General features: G+C 42.4%; 1 protein-coding gene across 1 annotated transcript; it reads left to right on the top strand.

Moving 5' to 3' along the window:
- Positions 1–8,317: 8,317 nt before the first annotated feature.
- On the top strand, positions 8,318–10,437 carry LOC144706861 (Protein kinase superfamily protein). Its single transcript, XM_078579923.1, has one exon. The coding sequence runs from the start codon at positions 9,018–9,020 to the stop codon at positions 10,335–10,337; it is 1,320 nt and encodes a 439-aa protein (XP_078436049.1). The 5' UTR covers positions 8,318–9,017; the 3' UTR covers positions 10,338–10,437.
- Positions 10,438–14,909: the final 4,472 nt, after the last annotated feature.

The raw sequence follows: 14,909 nt of genomic DNA, 5'->3' as shown, positions 1-14,909 counted from the left end.
CCTGGGTAATGACTCCAAGGCCACGGCCAGGGCAAAAGTGCAAAAGGAGGGGGAAAGGCGATCATATGCAAGGAAATTAGAAATGGGATGATGAGTGCACGTACGTGTACCTTTGCACAAGGCAATGGGAAGGTGAAGGTCATCGATGGGAGGAGATGGATTTGAGGCTGAAGAGGCGGGCACTAGGCTGGAGGTTGTGGTCGAGTCACCATCGTAGGCTGGAGGATCTGTATCTAGCGCCGGTGAAGGGGGCTAAGCCAAGGAGGAACTAGAGGATGCCAATGAAGTAGAATCTAGACAAGTGACAAGAGGAGGGGTATTTGTAACATCAAAACATAGGAGAGAAGCCCAGTGGAGGTGTTACGTGAACACGAGGAGGAACCATTTGGAGAAAAGAAAGGAGACTCCTCATAGAATGTCACATTCGGCTGAAATAACAGAGGTTCGAGTATATGGGAAGAGGACTTGATACCCTTTTTGCGTCTGGGAGTAAGCAATGAAGATCCCCTTTTTTGCATAAAGGGTGAGTTTAGAGAGAGAGGGGGAGTGATCTTGGACGAAGGCAACGCATCCAAACATTCACAGAGGTAAAGGGAAAAGAGTGGCGATGGGATGAAGATGACGAAGTGGGATGTCGCCATTGAGTGTTGAAGAGGGAAGACGATTTTGAAGATATGTGGCAATGAGGATGGCATCTAACCATAGATACGGAGAGACATGCATCTCAATGAGGAGTACGCGAAAGATGTCAAGAAGAGAACGGTGTTGTCGTTTAGCTATGTCATTTTGTTGTGAGGTGTGAGGACATGATGTCTAATGGATGGTAACATGATCAGCAAAGAAACTTTGAATTGAGGATTGAACTAACTCCAAGGCATTATCGCTACGTAAGACTTTCGGGGTAGTGGAGTATTGTGTTTGCACCTCATTGAAAAACCGAGTTATTGTAGTTGAGACTTCAGTGCGGTCATTGAGAAAGTAGGTCGAGCTGTCTTTGTTATGATCATCAATAAAGATGATGTAATACCGAGGGGCAGTAGTGGATGGAGTGCAAGAAAGACCCCAGAAATCGTAGTGGACAAGATCAAATGGAGAAGAGGTAGGTGGTCCATCACAGCGTGGATAGGAGGAACGATGATGTTTCTCTAGTTGACATGGCTCACACAAGAATTAGTGAGAGAAAGAACTATTTTCTGTAATTTGTCAAAGGATGGATTCCCAAACGTTGATGTCACAAAAGAGAAGATAACTTTGAAGAAGGGGTAGACAAAAATTCCCCAATCTTAGAGTGGATGTCATCGGTGATGAGGTCGTACATCCCCCTCCATTCTCACGGCCCAAGCCAATCCTCTGCCCGGTATGCAGATCCTGTAAAGTACAATACGTGGGATAAAATGTGATGAAGCACTAGAGACCACGAGTGATGGTGCCAATGGAGAGGAGACGTCGTCGAAGGAAGAGAAGATCCGAAGAGTCCTTGATATTGTCATATTGCATCCATCTCACATGGTGTGAGTGTTACCAGAAAGGCAGATGAGGGGAGGCTTGATGGTGGAGGTGCGACTAGAGTGGCTGGAGTCTTTACTACTGCCTGAGCGGATTGAGGTTGCCCAAATTGCTTCCAACACTTGTTGGAAGGATGATTCTGTTTGCCACAACAAGAACATGGTGGAAAGGAGTTGCATCCCTTTCTACGAGGTGGTCGACCGCCATCCGTCTACGGAGCAGACAGTGTAGACATGTCTAGTGCAGATGGAGCAGGAGAAGTCCTTGGCGAGACCTATGGTGCTTTGGTAGACACTCAAAATGCAGTCGAGAAGATCTGAGTGATTTCGAGGACACTCTCTTTGGAGAGAATAATTCCCCCAATCTGTGAGAAGATAGATGGGTTTAGTCCACCAAGATACGCTCCTGCGATCAAATCCTGGCGATAATGCTCCAGTGTCCGTATGTTTGTCATGATTGGCTGATAGATAGCCAATTCCTGAATTATCGCCTGAATGCGTTCGAAGTGGTTCTAGAGCATTAAATAGCCATGCTTGCATGATATGAGTGCTTTGAAGATTTCCACTGTGTGACCAAAGTTACTCCGATTTGCATACATACTCTCCAATGTCGCCTAGAGGATTTTGGTGGGGTGGATTCGAGCGAGGGGTTCAGCGATTGGCTGCTCAATACTCTGGAGCATCCACGAGAAGATAACTGAATCCAGCTGATTCCACGATGCATATTATGGTGATGTTGAAGTGGGAGGCTCCATCGTCAGGTGTTAACTCAAGTTGTGAGACATTAGGAAGTGCTCGAATCCTAACGCCCACGACCCGTAGTTGTTGTCGTTGAAGATGTACGTCATCTGGATAAGTTTCACCGTGATGGGGTGTCTCGGTGCAGCTTGTCAGACTGGAGAAATAATCCCAGCTTGTGAAGGGAATTGAGTCGCTCAAGTTGTCCATATTTCAAGACAGAGAGCAGATGAGTTGGACGGCCCGGATAAGCTGGACGGGCAGCCCTAGAGTGATGCCAAGGGATGGCAGTGCCGAGGAGGTAGTCGATGGGAAGCAACCAAGGAGGATGACCCCGAGGAGAGGGCAGTGTCGAGGAGAAAACGACACCGAAGAGGAGTGGCGTCGAGGGAGGACAGCACCCGGTGGAAGGTGCTCGGCGGTGCCTATGCGAGGGCGTTGCCTGGGTGAAGGCTCGGCGGTCGACGCCTAGAGCGAGGGCGACGCGGAGGAGGGGCGAGGAACGACGCCTTGGCGAGCCTGAACAAGGGCAATGCCTGGGCAAAAAGCAGCGCCGAGGAGAGGGCAAGCTTGAATGAGGGCAATGCCTGGGCAAAAAGCAGCGCCGAGGAGAGGGCAAGTCTGAATGAGGGCAATGCTTGGGCAAAAAGCAGCGCCGAGGAGAGGGCAAGCCTGGACGAGGGCGACGACTGGGCAAAAATGGAGCCAAGAAGAGGATGCGCCTAGGCAAGCTTGGGCAAGCCTGAGTGTAGGCGGTGCCTAGGCGAGCCTGAGCGGGGGCGGTGCCTGGGCAAAAGACGGTGCCGAGGAGATGGCGAGCCTAGGCGAGGGCAGTGCCTGGGCAAAAGCGACGCCAAGGAGATTGGGCGCCGAGAATATCAGGCTCCGAGGAGTTTTGGCATCGATGGGTCGCTGGAATTGTTGGAGAGGAGGAGCGATCGCTGCTCTGATACCAAGTTACAAATTAGGTATTGATTCTTGATGTGACCACATTCATGTTGGGGGAGAAATAGAAAGAGAGAGAGAGAGAGAGAGAGAGAGAGAGAGAGAGAGAGAGAGAGAGAGAGCTAAAGCCTACTTACACAAGCCCACACTAGGCCTTTTTTGACATAGATGATACGGTTTGAACATGAACAAATGCACTACGAAATACCTATTTGTAATCTGACAAAAGAATTTATAAATCAGGCATGGCCGACACTGGCTCTATCAATGTTTTGAAATACTACTGGATAAAATAAATCCCTAGGTTGAAAATAGGTCTCATATAGTGTATTTGTTTTTGTCTTAACCATATTTTATACTTACTGACAATCATGTATATACAGTTAACAAATGTACATTGAGTTTTTAGTTCCAACTCTTATATGGACTTTGATTACTGTAAGTGCTGTAATTATACCTTTCATTGATACATTAAACCCTCTCTCTCAAGAGCTAGTATGAACCTAATTATTAAAAATATACAAATACTCAAACTTGTTTATGCAACTTTTGGTCATCAAATACTTTATTTAGGTGCTTCACGCCATTTTACATTTTTTATGGTAATCATTTCTTAAACCGATTTTCATTAAAATTTTACTAAACTAATATTTTTTGTTGAACAAGCAGTAAATATATTCTTTATTGCTTAACTAATCCCTCTATCTTATTCATTACATTAAGTCAATCTAGGTGGACAAAATCTTTTATGCATGGCCCTTTACTCAACCAGCTCACGATGTCTTCTCTATCTTCGTCAAAATTTTACAATAATTTAGCTAAAAAAGAGTATGCACACTAATTTGAAATATATGTGAACTAAAAAATAATTTAACTCTATGTATGAACTATCTTAGCGGTTAATTAAATCTTCAAAACATTCCATTCATTTACGACACAACATCTTCAATCTGAATATTTTTTTCATCCTGACCTTTAGAAATTTTTTGTTTGGATACTATTTTTTTATTCAATCTCCTTAGAAAAAGTTTGAGATTCTTTTTGCTCTCCATTTCATATTTTGGAAATTAATGGTGTAATAATTAACTATGGATTTTTGGTGATTTTCTTTTGAGTTTCCTAGTAATGTTCCTTATAAAAAAATTACATGATCTCAACGCATATTCTCCTTGAATATTCAAATTTATGTAGATGTTTAAAATAGTTGAATATCGGTGGGCTGTGCGTTACATTGAAGTCAAATGATCTCTATCTCGTTAGAGTGACTAAAAATATTTCCTGGTATACCAAACACTATACTTTTAGATTCCTGTTTCATCTTTTTTATAATCATACAAAATCCTGAAAATAATATTACATGAATTTATAACATGTCGACATTTAAAAAGATGTTCTATGTTGTAAAGTGGTCAAGTGAGGGTCAACTATTATTACAATGATTTATATCGCCCCTCATTTGTACTAATTATATTCATCATTCATGTGCCATAGCCATCATCATTTTTTTGAATTTTGGCTACATCCTATTTTCTTAAGCACAATGATTTGTTTTTCCTTCTCCCAACATCCTTTTAAAGGGTCGTAAAAATATCACATGTTCCAGGTAGTCAGTACGCACATATGTATAGTATTATTTTGAATCGTTTAAGTTCAATAATTTCAAAACCCCTTCACTTATAGGGAAAATATCATTCATTTTAAATGTTTTTGCCAACCACACCCCTTTTTTTAACCTGCTAAAAGTTAATATCATATTAGAAAGTAAATGGCAGTTGTATTTGACCTAGGAGTGTGTGGTGCTTAAGATGGGATGAATTGGTGCCCTTTATCTCAATATTTCAAACAATTATAGTTTCAGGTCAAATTTTTATTACCTATAGTCGTGTCCCCTCAAAATTTTATAAAAAAAATCAATATTTTTGGGATAAAATACCCTCCTACCCCTGAAAATTTATACTTACTAATCCAGTAGACATGAAAATATAATACAATAACATACACATCAGTTCGATATACTTAAGGATTGTGTATATTGATTCTATCGAAATGTAAGAGCCATACAGAATTTTCCATTAGAATCTTTCTAGAAATCAAGATACACATTTCCCAGCTGTTTCAGATCTCCCCACTTTTTGTCACTAAATCACTTCAATGACACACAACTGTTTCAAAAACCCATGGATAACCTACCTCTAGACCCCATTTACATCATAAAATGAATCATATGCAACTACATGTACCATTAATTTTTTTGATCATACACCTCTAAATCTACTTGTAAAATGAATCATATGCATCTGGATCAATTTTTTTGTATAATTGGAATGGAAACAGTAAATTGCAGTTTCAATATTTCAAATGACATACTCACAGTGAAAACCATAGATGGAAGCATTTACCTTATTAGCCCAACATATGGTTTGTGTAAGAGGCATATAGTAATCCCTCTCCTAAAAATCATTATTGAAATGTCCTCTTGCATTTAAATCTAAGCAACTTAAAATTTTGAGTACAGTATTCTTTAATGCCTGAAACGAGAAAAATACAGAACAATAATCTGAACCTAGGCAAAGTCAAACATCCATGAATCACTATATCCTTCTATCTACAATTTGATGATCCATCCATCTATGAATCAACCTATCTATCTATAAATAAATGTATATATCCAATACTATACCTATCTATATGGTATGTAGTGTTTTCTCTCTTATTATTTAACTTTTTTTTTAAGTACGCTTAATGCAGCTCAGAAAATGGGCTAAAACAAAATTTTCTGTCATGGGCCTTGGGAACCCTAGATTTGCAAATTAAAAGATGAAGAGCCAAAGAAGTAAATGATTATTTAATACAAGGCGGAGAGCCGTCTGACTTAAATTAATGTCTGGCACATTTTTTAACGTAAGAACCTTATTACCGTATTACCAAGTACCCCTGACTTATTTGAAATTGTATATCGGACTACGACAACTTTAGAATATGGGCCCCAAATAGAATGTTGTCGTGAAAAGTGGTGGAGTCCACTCAAGGACTGTTACTGGTTAAGTGAACTGGGTCCATCCATTTTATTATTATTTTTTCAATTTCTGTGTATTTTCTTGGCCAAAAATTAAGATTACTAACTGGCCAAGAGCTGAATTATGTGATGAAATCTCTCCTCCTATAGGATATCATCTCTTCTATCTCTCTCTCATTTTTTTGTCAAGCTTTCAAATTTATATTGATAGAGAAGGGGAAAGTTTGAAATGGTGTTCAAATGAAAGTGGATGGGATATCCATCTCTCTCTCTTTCTCTCTCACTGTCTTCATCTTTTGGCCTACCTTTCAAACTTGCAATGAGAGGAAAGGATGACGTTTGAAATGGAGATCAACTGTACATGGATGGGCTATCCATCTCTCTCTCTTCATTTTTATTGGGATATAAGAGGAAAGTTTGAAATGGTGCTCAAATGTACATGGATGACCTATACATCTCTCTCTGTCTGCCTCTCTACCTCTCTCCATTTTTGGGTCAAGCTGAACTGACATTGATAGATGATAAGGGTTTGAAATGGGGTTCAAATGCACATGGACAAGCTATCTGTCTCTCTCTCTCTCTCTCTCCATTTTTGGGTCTAGCTTTCAAACTGACATTGGGATAAAAGGATCAAGTTTGAAATTGCGCTCAAATCTAAGCGGATGATGGATATGCTATCCCATGACAAACACACACATACACACACACACACACTCTCTCTCTACATATCTATCTGACAGTATGTTTGTTTGTACCCTTCATTATTTTTAGGTCCATCTTTCTATGTACATATCCATCCATATGTATCTATCTGTCTATCTATCTATCTATCTATCAATCAATCTATCTAGCAATCTATCTAGCAATCTATCTATCTAGCAATCTATCAATCTATCTATCTATCTAGCAATCTATCTATAGAGAAATCTATCTAGCTAGAAATCTTGCTATCTATCAATCTATACATCTATCTAGCTATCTATCTATCAATTTATCTATCTATCTGTCTATCTATCTATCTATCTGTCTATCTATCTATCTATCTGTCTATCTATCTATCTATCTGTCTATCTATATATCTATCTATCTATCAATCTATAAATATATCTGAATGTTTGTCTGTTTAACTATCTATGTACCTATCCATTCATTCCTCCATCTATCTATATATCTACCTATCCATCCATCAATCCATATATCTACCTACCTATCTAATCGATTATATCCATCCATCCATCTATCTATGTATCACTATCTATCTATCCATGCGTATATATCTATCCAGCTGTCTGTCTACGTAAAGGTATCTATCTATCTACCTGTCTGTCTGTATATGCAAAGCTATCTACCTACGTGTATCTATCTTTCTAGCCATATCTATACATAGCAAAGTATACGTATAACTATCTTTCTATATCTATGCATATCTATCCATATATCCACTACCATATCTATAGTGCAGGACGCAGACGGGACGGTAATTTGTCCATGGACTAAAAAATCATCCTGTCCACGAGTTAGCACGATTGATGGGATGAAGAATCGTCCGCCCCTCCCCAGATGGAACGATTGCTTCGTCCGTGGATGAAATAACCGGTTCCCTCTGGGCCTTGGAGGGTGGACGGAACGGTTATTTCGTCATGTGGGAGTATAGTATGTGCCTGACAGGTCCACGTGTCCGACTCACATGCTGCGCCACGTGTCAATTTCTGAGTGGTCTAATGCTGGCGCACGCCGTGTTTCGTCCCAGGACATTGGACGGGACGATAACTTCTTTGGCGGGACAGTTTTGGACGAGATGGGACCCGGACAAAAAAAATGGGACGAGACGAATCTTGGACGTGACGACTTAGAGGAAACTCTAATGTGGCAATATTCACATCCTGGACGATCCAGAAATTTAACTGTATCTTTATACATCACTCTTACTCCCGTTATTAAAGATCACCACAAATTTAATACATAAAATCCAGCCCTCCACCGATTAATGCCGCAATATCCACATCTCATATCTCACTCACCAATAATAATGCAGTGGCAGCACTAGAGACAAAACTAAAATAAACTAATTTAATTAATAACAATTCCTCGAAAGTCCTCCCAAAGGTGGGACCCACAGATTTTCATCCCCCCCCTTTCTCCCCCAGCCTTGTTCGTTCCGTCACTGTCTGTCAGAAGCTCCATCGGGATCCTCCCCCCGTGGCCATGGCCGATCTCCTCTCCTCCAATCTTCTCCAATCCACCCCATTTCTCGATTTCCTGCTTCATTGGCGAAGATCGAGCTTCCTCCTCGCTTTTCTGCGGTCTAATTTGACGAAGATTTGCTAGGGTTTCGCCCCCATTTCTTGATTTCCTGCTTCGCTGGCGATGATCGAGCTTCCTCCTCGTGTTTCCGCGGTCTAATTTGATGCAGATTGGGTAGGGTTTCCCCTTTCAATCTCCTCCATTTCTCGATTTGCTGCTTCCGTGGCGAAGATCGAGCTTCCTGCTGCCGTTTCCGCGGCCTAATTCGACGAGCATTCGCTAGAGTTTCGCCCCCATTTCCCCATTTCCTGCATCCATGTCAAAGATCGAGCTTCCTGCCACCGTTTCCGCGGCCTAATTCGACGAACATTTGCTAGGTTTTCTTCCCCATTTCTCGATTTCCTGCTTCCACGGCGAAGATCGAGCGTCCGGCTACCCTTTCCGCGGCCTAATTGGACGAACATTTGCCCCCGTTTCTCGATTTCCCGCTTCCACGGCGAAGATCGAGCGTCCTCCCACCGTCTCCGCGGCCTAATTCGACGAACATGCGCTAGGGTTTCGGCCCTCCGATGGGGTACCTCTCCTGCAAATCCCAGGCGGCGACCGCCACCTCCCGATCGATCTCCGCCGCCGACGCCGAATCCCCCGCCCGAGCCCAGCCGCGCCTCTTCCCCTACGCCGAGCTCGCCGCCGCGACCCGCCACTTCTCCGACGACGCCCTCCTCGGCCGCGGCAGCCACGGCGCCGTCTACCGCGCCGTCATCCGTCATCCGACCCACGTCGTGGCCGTCAAGCGCCCCGCCCCGACCCCGGGCCGGGAGATCGACAACGAGATCGAGATCCTCTCCCTGGTCCGCAACCCGCGAATCGTCAACGTCATCGGCTTCAGCGAGGCCGGCCAAGGCGAGAGGCTGCTGGTCATGGAGTACATGCCCAACGGCACCCTCTTCGAGCTGCTCCACGGCGGGGCGGCGCCGCCGAGCTGGGCCCGACGGCTGAGATTGCTCCTCCAGGCCGCCAAAGCGATCCACGCCGTCCATTCCTGCGACCCGCCGATCATCCACCGCGATGTCAAGTCCGCCAACGTGCTGATCGACCGAGCCTTCAACGCCCGGCTCGGCGACTTCGGGCTGGCCCTGCGCCGCGGCGGCTCGGCGCCGCCCGCCGGCACGCTCGGCTACCTCGACCCCGGCTACGTCACCCCGGAGAGTCTAAGTACCAAGACGGACGTCTTCAGCTTCGGGATTCTGCTCCTGGAGACGATGAGCGGGAGGAAGGCCATCGACGTGGCGCACTCCCCGCCCTCGATTGTGGAGTGGGCGGCCCCGATGCTCCGGAAAGGCCGGTTCTTGGACCTGTTTGATCCGAGGATTGCGCCGCTGAGGGACCCGGGCGCGTGCCGGCTGCTCGCCCGGCTCGCCGCCGGGTGCGTCCGCCCGGCTAAGGACCGGCGCCCCGGCATGGACCAGGTGGTTCTCTCTCTGAAGCTCCTCTGCAAGTCCCTCTCCTCCAAGAACTGGGCTTCCGGGATTTCTGTCAGAAACCCTTGTCTGGTTGTCGATTCCGTCGCCCCCCCCCAGACGAACAAGCCCAAGAACAGCCTCAACGACGAGAAGAAGAAGAAGAAGAAGAAGAACCCGGTTCAAGAACCAGCGCCAGGAGAAGTAGAAGAGGAAGAAGAAGAGGAAGAGGGGGTTTCTAGGAAGTCGCCTTCTTCGTCTGGAGCTGTTCATCCGATCAGGAACTCTAGCAGCAAGAGGAATCTGATGGATCTGATGATGGGTCCTGACTCGGAGACTCTCAAGTTCATCGGCGGTCGTCCTCGGATGAAATCGGATGCAGTTTTGGCGTTGTTGGATGATGATTTCATAAGGCTGGATGTTGGATGATCTGCAAGTTTTTTTTCTTTTTTGCATCTCGTCGTGGGTTACTCCATTTTTAACCTTGAGTTAGTTTAATCGCCGAAGGAGGAGGTCCGGCATTTTTTGATCTTGGAGACCTCGAATGCTGGAGTAGTATCATCATGGCCGTGTGATGAAGAATGATCTCCGTGTGTAATTATAAAATTCTTTCTGGGAAAAGCTCAAGCCCCGTTTGAAAACATCAAACCACACAAAAATCTGTACACAACCAACCCACCAAAGTTAATGATGATCAACGGCTGATGAAGTTGAATAGTGATAAATCATCGCATACAAGGACCAGGAGACAAGCAGTGCAACTAAGAACATGCTTCAAAATTGGTTGTTTGAATGAAACTGAATATGGTTGAAAATTAACAGTCCTAATATTTTAGTCATGGATAATTTAAGAAGTTGATTTTTTTGACTCAGTAATTGGTAGTGAAACTTTAAAAAGTTATAAAGGTTGTTTCTCCCCCTACGTCAAGAGCTATATGTATTCTACTGGTAGCAGATTTGATGAAAGTCTAACAATGATTTATCATAACATTCCACCCTAGTGATGAGACGGAAAATTGTTGTTTTACACTAATATTTGCAAGGGCTGATTGCTGAGCATCCTAATGGTATGCACATATGACTTATGTGATAATGTATGTCCTAGGATGATTAAAAATTTATCCCCAAGTATATAAAAGAGGATCACATTGCTGAATTTTCTGGCCATCATAAGAACCCTAGATCTCTAGAAATATCCCTTATTGTCCCCATTCCTTTTAACATCAACGGTGTGGATCAGACAGTCAAACTCCGAATCCACTTATCAAAAATCATTTATTTATACTTCCTGAACTCTGATCCTATCAGAGAACACCAATGCTCTGGTCTTTTGTGAATCAAATCAAGCATAATATGCTATAGAAATGGGTTGACTATTTTAAATAATACTACAACACAACTGACCTTATCTTGATTGAATAACGTAAATGTAAAAATTAATAAAGGTTATGAATTACTTATTTCTAGTCCCTTTACAAGCTCCGGCCTGAATTTTTTCAATATTACTGTGATTAAAAAATATATTATTTCTAATTATACTTAATCAGAGATGTTTTGAAATACTCATACACTATCTAAAGGTGTCATTCTCTCATTTCGAGTGCAGAAAGAACTAGATTCATCAAAAATGATGTGGAGGATATTGATTTTGGTCAATATTAATGTAAGAGTGTCAACCGATACAATTTTCAGAAATAGAATGAGTTAATAATTTTGAGATAATTTAACTGAAAATGCATGCATCACTTTTTTGACGATGGGAACAAAGTAATGCTCGTAATTTGATGCCTGAGGAACCTAAATTAAGATCTCCTGCCATGAGGTATAAGGATTTAATCAGCTATTTGAAAAACCTTGGATCACCTCAGATGGTGGTTAAATTGTCTTTCAGTAAACTTTCCTTGCATGTGGCTCATCCGTGATAACTTCTTAAGATTTGCATGAACTAGCAGACTGATCAGTACGTCCCTTTGGCAATTCCACATTGAGATTTAAGATCCAATCATAATTTGCTACTAACCTGATTTGATGGCCTTGATCCTACATTATTTATTGGGTCCCCCTAATATCTTGATATCTCACAACAGGTGATTGTTGCATTAAGTTATGATCTGTAAACATGTGCATTCAGATCTAGACGAATCGGAAGAATATTATTCACAAGAAGAAGTTGTCCATATGAAAACACTTACTTTGTGACTTTGAATTTTTTTGTATTTCCTTGTTGAATAAGTCCTTAAAAATGATGTTTAAAAAAAATATAAATGAAGAATATGATTCAGGTTGATCCTCAGAAATATTTCATGATATTGATTCTTATATTGCACTTCTTAGCTTTAAGGATTCGCTTTAGCGAAAAACTACCATTAGAAGTAAAAGGAAACAAACTTATTAATGCATATTTCAACCTAATTATTAACATTTAAACATGGGGTGTTTCTTCAAAAGTTTTACAACTTTTGAATTGGTTACATCAAAACCTTTGATGCAAGAAAACAATATTATGGATGAAACTGCAATTGGTCATATATTTATTAGAGCATATTTTATAGAATGACATGACCACTATATTGATGAAAAATATACCTTTGTGGCTGACATTTCTTCAAAGTGACTAACATTCTTAAGGCCTATGCTGATCAAACGGGATTTGAAAAAGATATTTTTCATCTTTTTAAGATAACTTCATGGTCACATGCTTCATAACATTGACTACATTGACCAAAATCTATCTATTGTTTCCATGGAATGAGAAAGGCATGAAATACTCACAAAGGGTTTTTTTAGTAAAAATATGCATCATTTTATTAATTTTTATTTTATTTTACTATAAATTTTCTCTCTGTGCATTAATTCTTTAAAATATTCAATATGACCATTTATCCTCATTAAAATTCTATCTAATTTTTTAAGGCCTTTTTCTTACTTCCATTTTGGAAATATTTTGAAATTAATATGGAAATATAGAAAAAACAAAAATAAAAAGGGGTTTGTAAGTGGCCAGCTGAAAGGGGGAGCCGACGGCACTCAAGCCAGCTGCCAGCCAACGAGCACTCAAGTCGGCCAGCAATCGGCAAGCACCTCTGATAGAAGGAGCTCAACTTCTGGCCTATAACTAAGCGCACAAGATAAGCCCCAAGATGCCCAACATAGCAGGCCCACAAAGGCTAAGGAGAAGTCCACATGCACTATATAGGGAAGTCTTTTATTTTTGATTCATAATATTGCCGAAAATTTTATTGGATAACTTTTTTCTGAAAATTACCGATATGGATTGCAGCTCACTATCTCTTTCAGCCCCGCACCAAGCGGGGCTGATAAATATAAGATTGATTGCAACCCAACAAGCCGCGATCTTAAGAAGGATAGAAGAAATACTGAATAGGCCTTGAGCCGACTTGGGCTGAAGCCCGAGTCATAATGGGCCTTGTTATAGATGTTGATTTAATCTCAACTGTCCCATCTTCTTAAAGAAGATCGGACGGTGATATTTATAGGCATGGATTTTAAACACTTTCTATCTTCTGTAGATTTTTTGTTGGTTATACACAAATTGGTGAATCACACGGAATAATGATGACATGGCATGCTGATGATGCATCAGACATGGCCGAAAGGGGTAAATTGATTTTAAGGGAAGATCAAACGACTAGGGGCAATAATGTCTTTCTTTGCCCCCAGCCACCGTCCTCATTTTTTGGTTGGTGGAGGCTGAAGACGAGGGGACCACGGGCTGATCCAACAGTCCCAAGAGAGCCTTTGGATCAAGCCTGACCCCTTGAGGGTCGAGAGAACCTCTCTCGACCCCTTAAAAAGGGAATTTGAAGACTAAATGAGCCATCTTCATTGCAAAAAATAATGATGACGATAGAGGCCCCTCTCGAGTTTTGAAGCGCACGGTGGCATCATGACAGCTCCGGTGGAGTGTAGAAGGGAAGAGCGAGAAGACAAGCATTTGTGCCAACACGGAGGAGAAGAGTAAAGGGAATCACACATCGAGGTTAGGCGATGGCGAACCAGCGCCACCACCTCTGACTCATTGAATCAGGATGAACCAGGTTTATGTTGGGTTCTAGAAACCGTGACATGGATGAAGAAATCAAAATAATATGCAGGGGAAGACTTGAGCAAAATCGTACGACATCAATAAAACAATGAATCGAAGTACCTTCCCACGGATCGCATCCGTGATTTCTTGAATCCGAAAATAAGGCAAGTCCAGCTGCTCAAGTGTGCAGCCTCTAGACGTATCCATACGTTCCTCGGTACTCGGATCTCCTCCTTCTCGTTGACAAGCCCCGTTCATCCTCCATCGCCGTCGTTACGCCATCCCGATCACATCGGGAGTGGGGAGGAGTCATGGGAAGAGGGGAGAAGAAGAGAAAGGCCCTTGAGCAATTGTATCATGGGCGAATATTGTTCAGGGCCTTCCCCTATTTATACAAAGTGGGTATTTTTCATAAAACTCCACAAAACCTAAGTATATCTTCCGACATCCAAAAGATCGTTTGCGTGTGACCCTCTAGGCCCACGTATCAGTCTAGTTAATGACTCCAATGGCCCAATTACCTTTATTTTCCTTCCAAATTAATTAACTATATCAACATATAGATTAATTAATGTCGTATCAATTTAACCCAATCGATAGGTTGAGTCTCTAACACGTTGGGTGCCAAGTTACACCTCGTGCTCTAGAAGATACAAAGGTGTGTGTATCGACTCACTCATGTAACCCGTTAGTCATTGGTTACCGTGTATGTATAGTCCCTCATCCACTTGATGCTCCTTGGACGACTTAGGGTATAATCAACTGTCAAACCCTAAACGATCATCCGAGTTAGTACTGATGCATGCGGAAATCATCGCAACACCCTTCTGCGATATTTCAATGCCTTGGCCAAGGACTTCATCGCATCGTCTTACTTGAGCTGTCACCTTTTATACCGAGGGTGGATGATCCCATATTGACCACTCAATCATCTTCGTGAACTTCTTAATGCA

The sequence above is a fragment of the Wolffia australiana genome, chromosome 8 (assembly GCF_029677425.1).
Source record: "Wolffia australiana isolate 7733 chromosome 8, ASM2967742v1".
Lineage (NCBI taxonomy): Eukaryota > Viridiplantae > Streptophyta > Magnoliopsida > Alismatales > Araceae > Wolffia > Wolffia australiana.
Note: the sequence above shows the minus strand (reverse complement) of the source record. Positions and strands in the feature narration are given on the sequence as shown.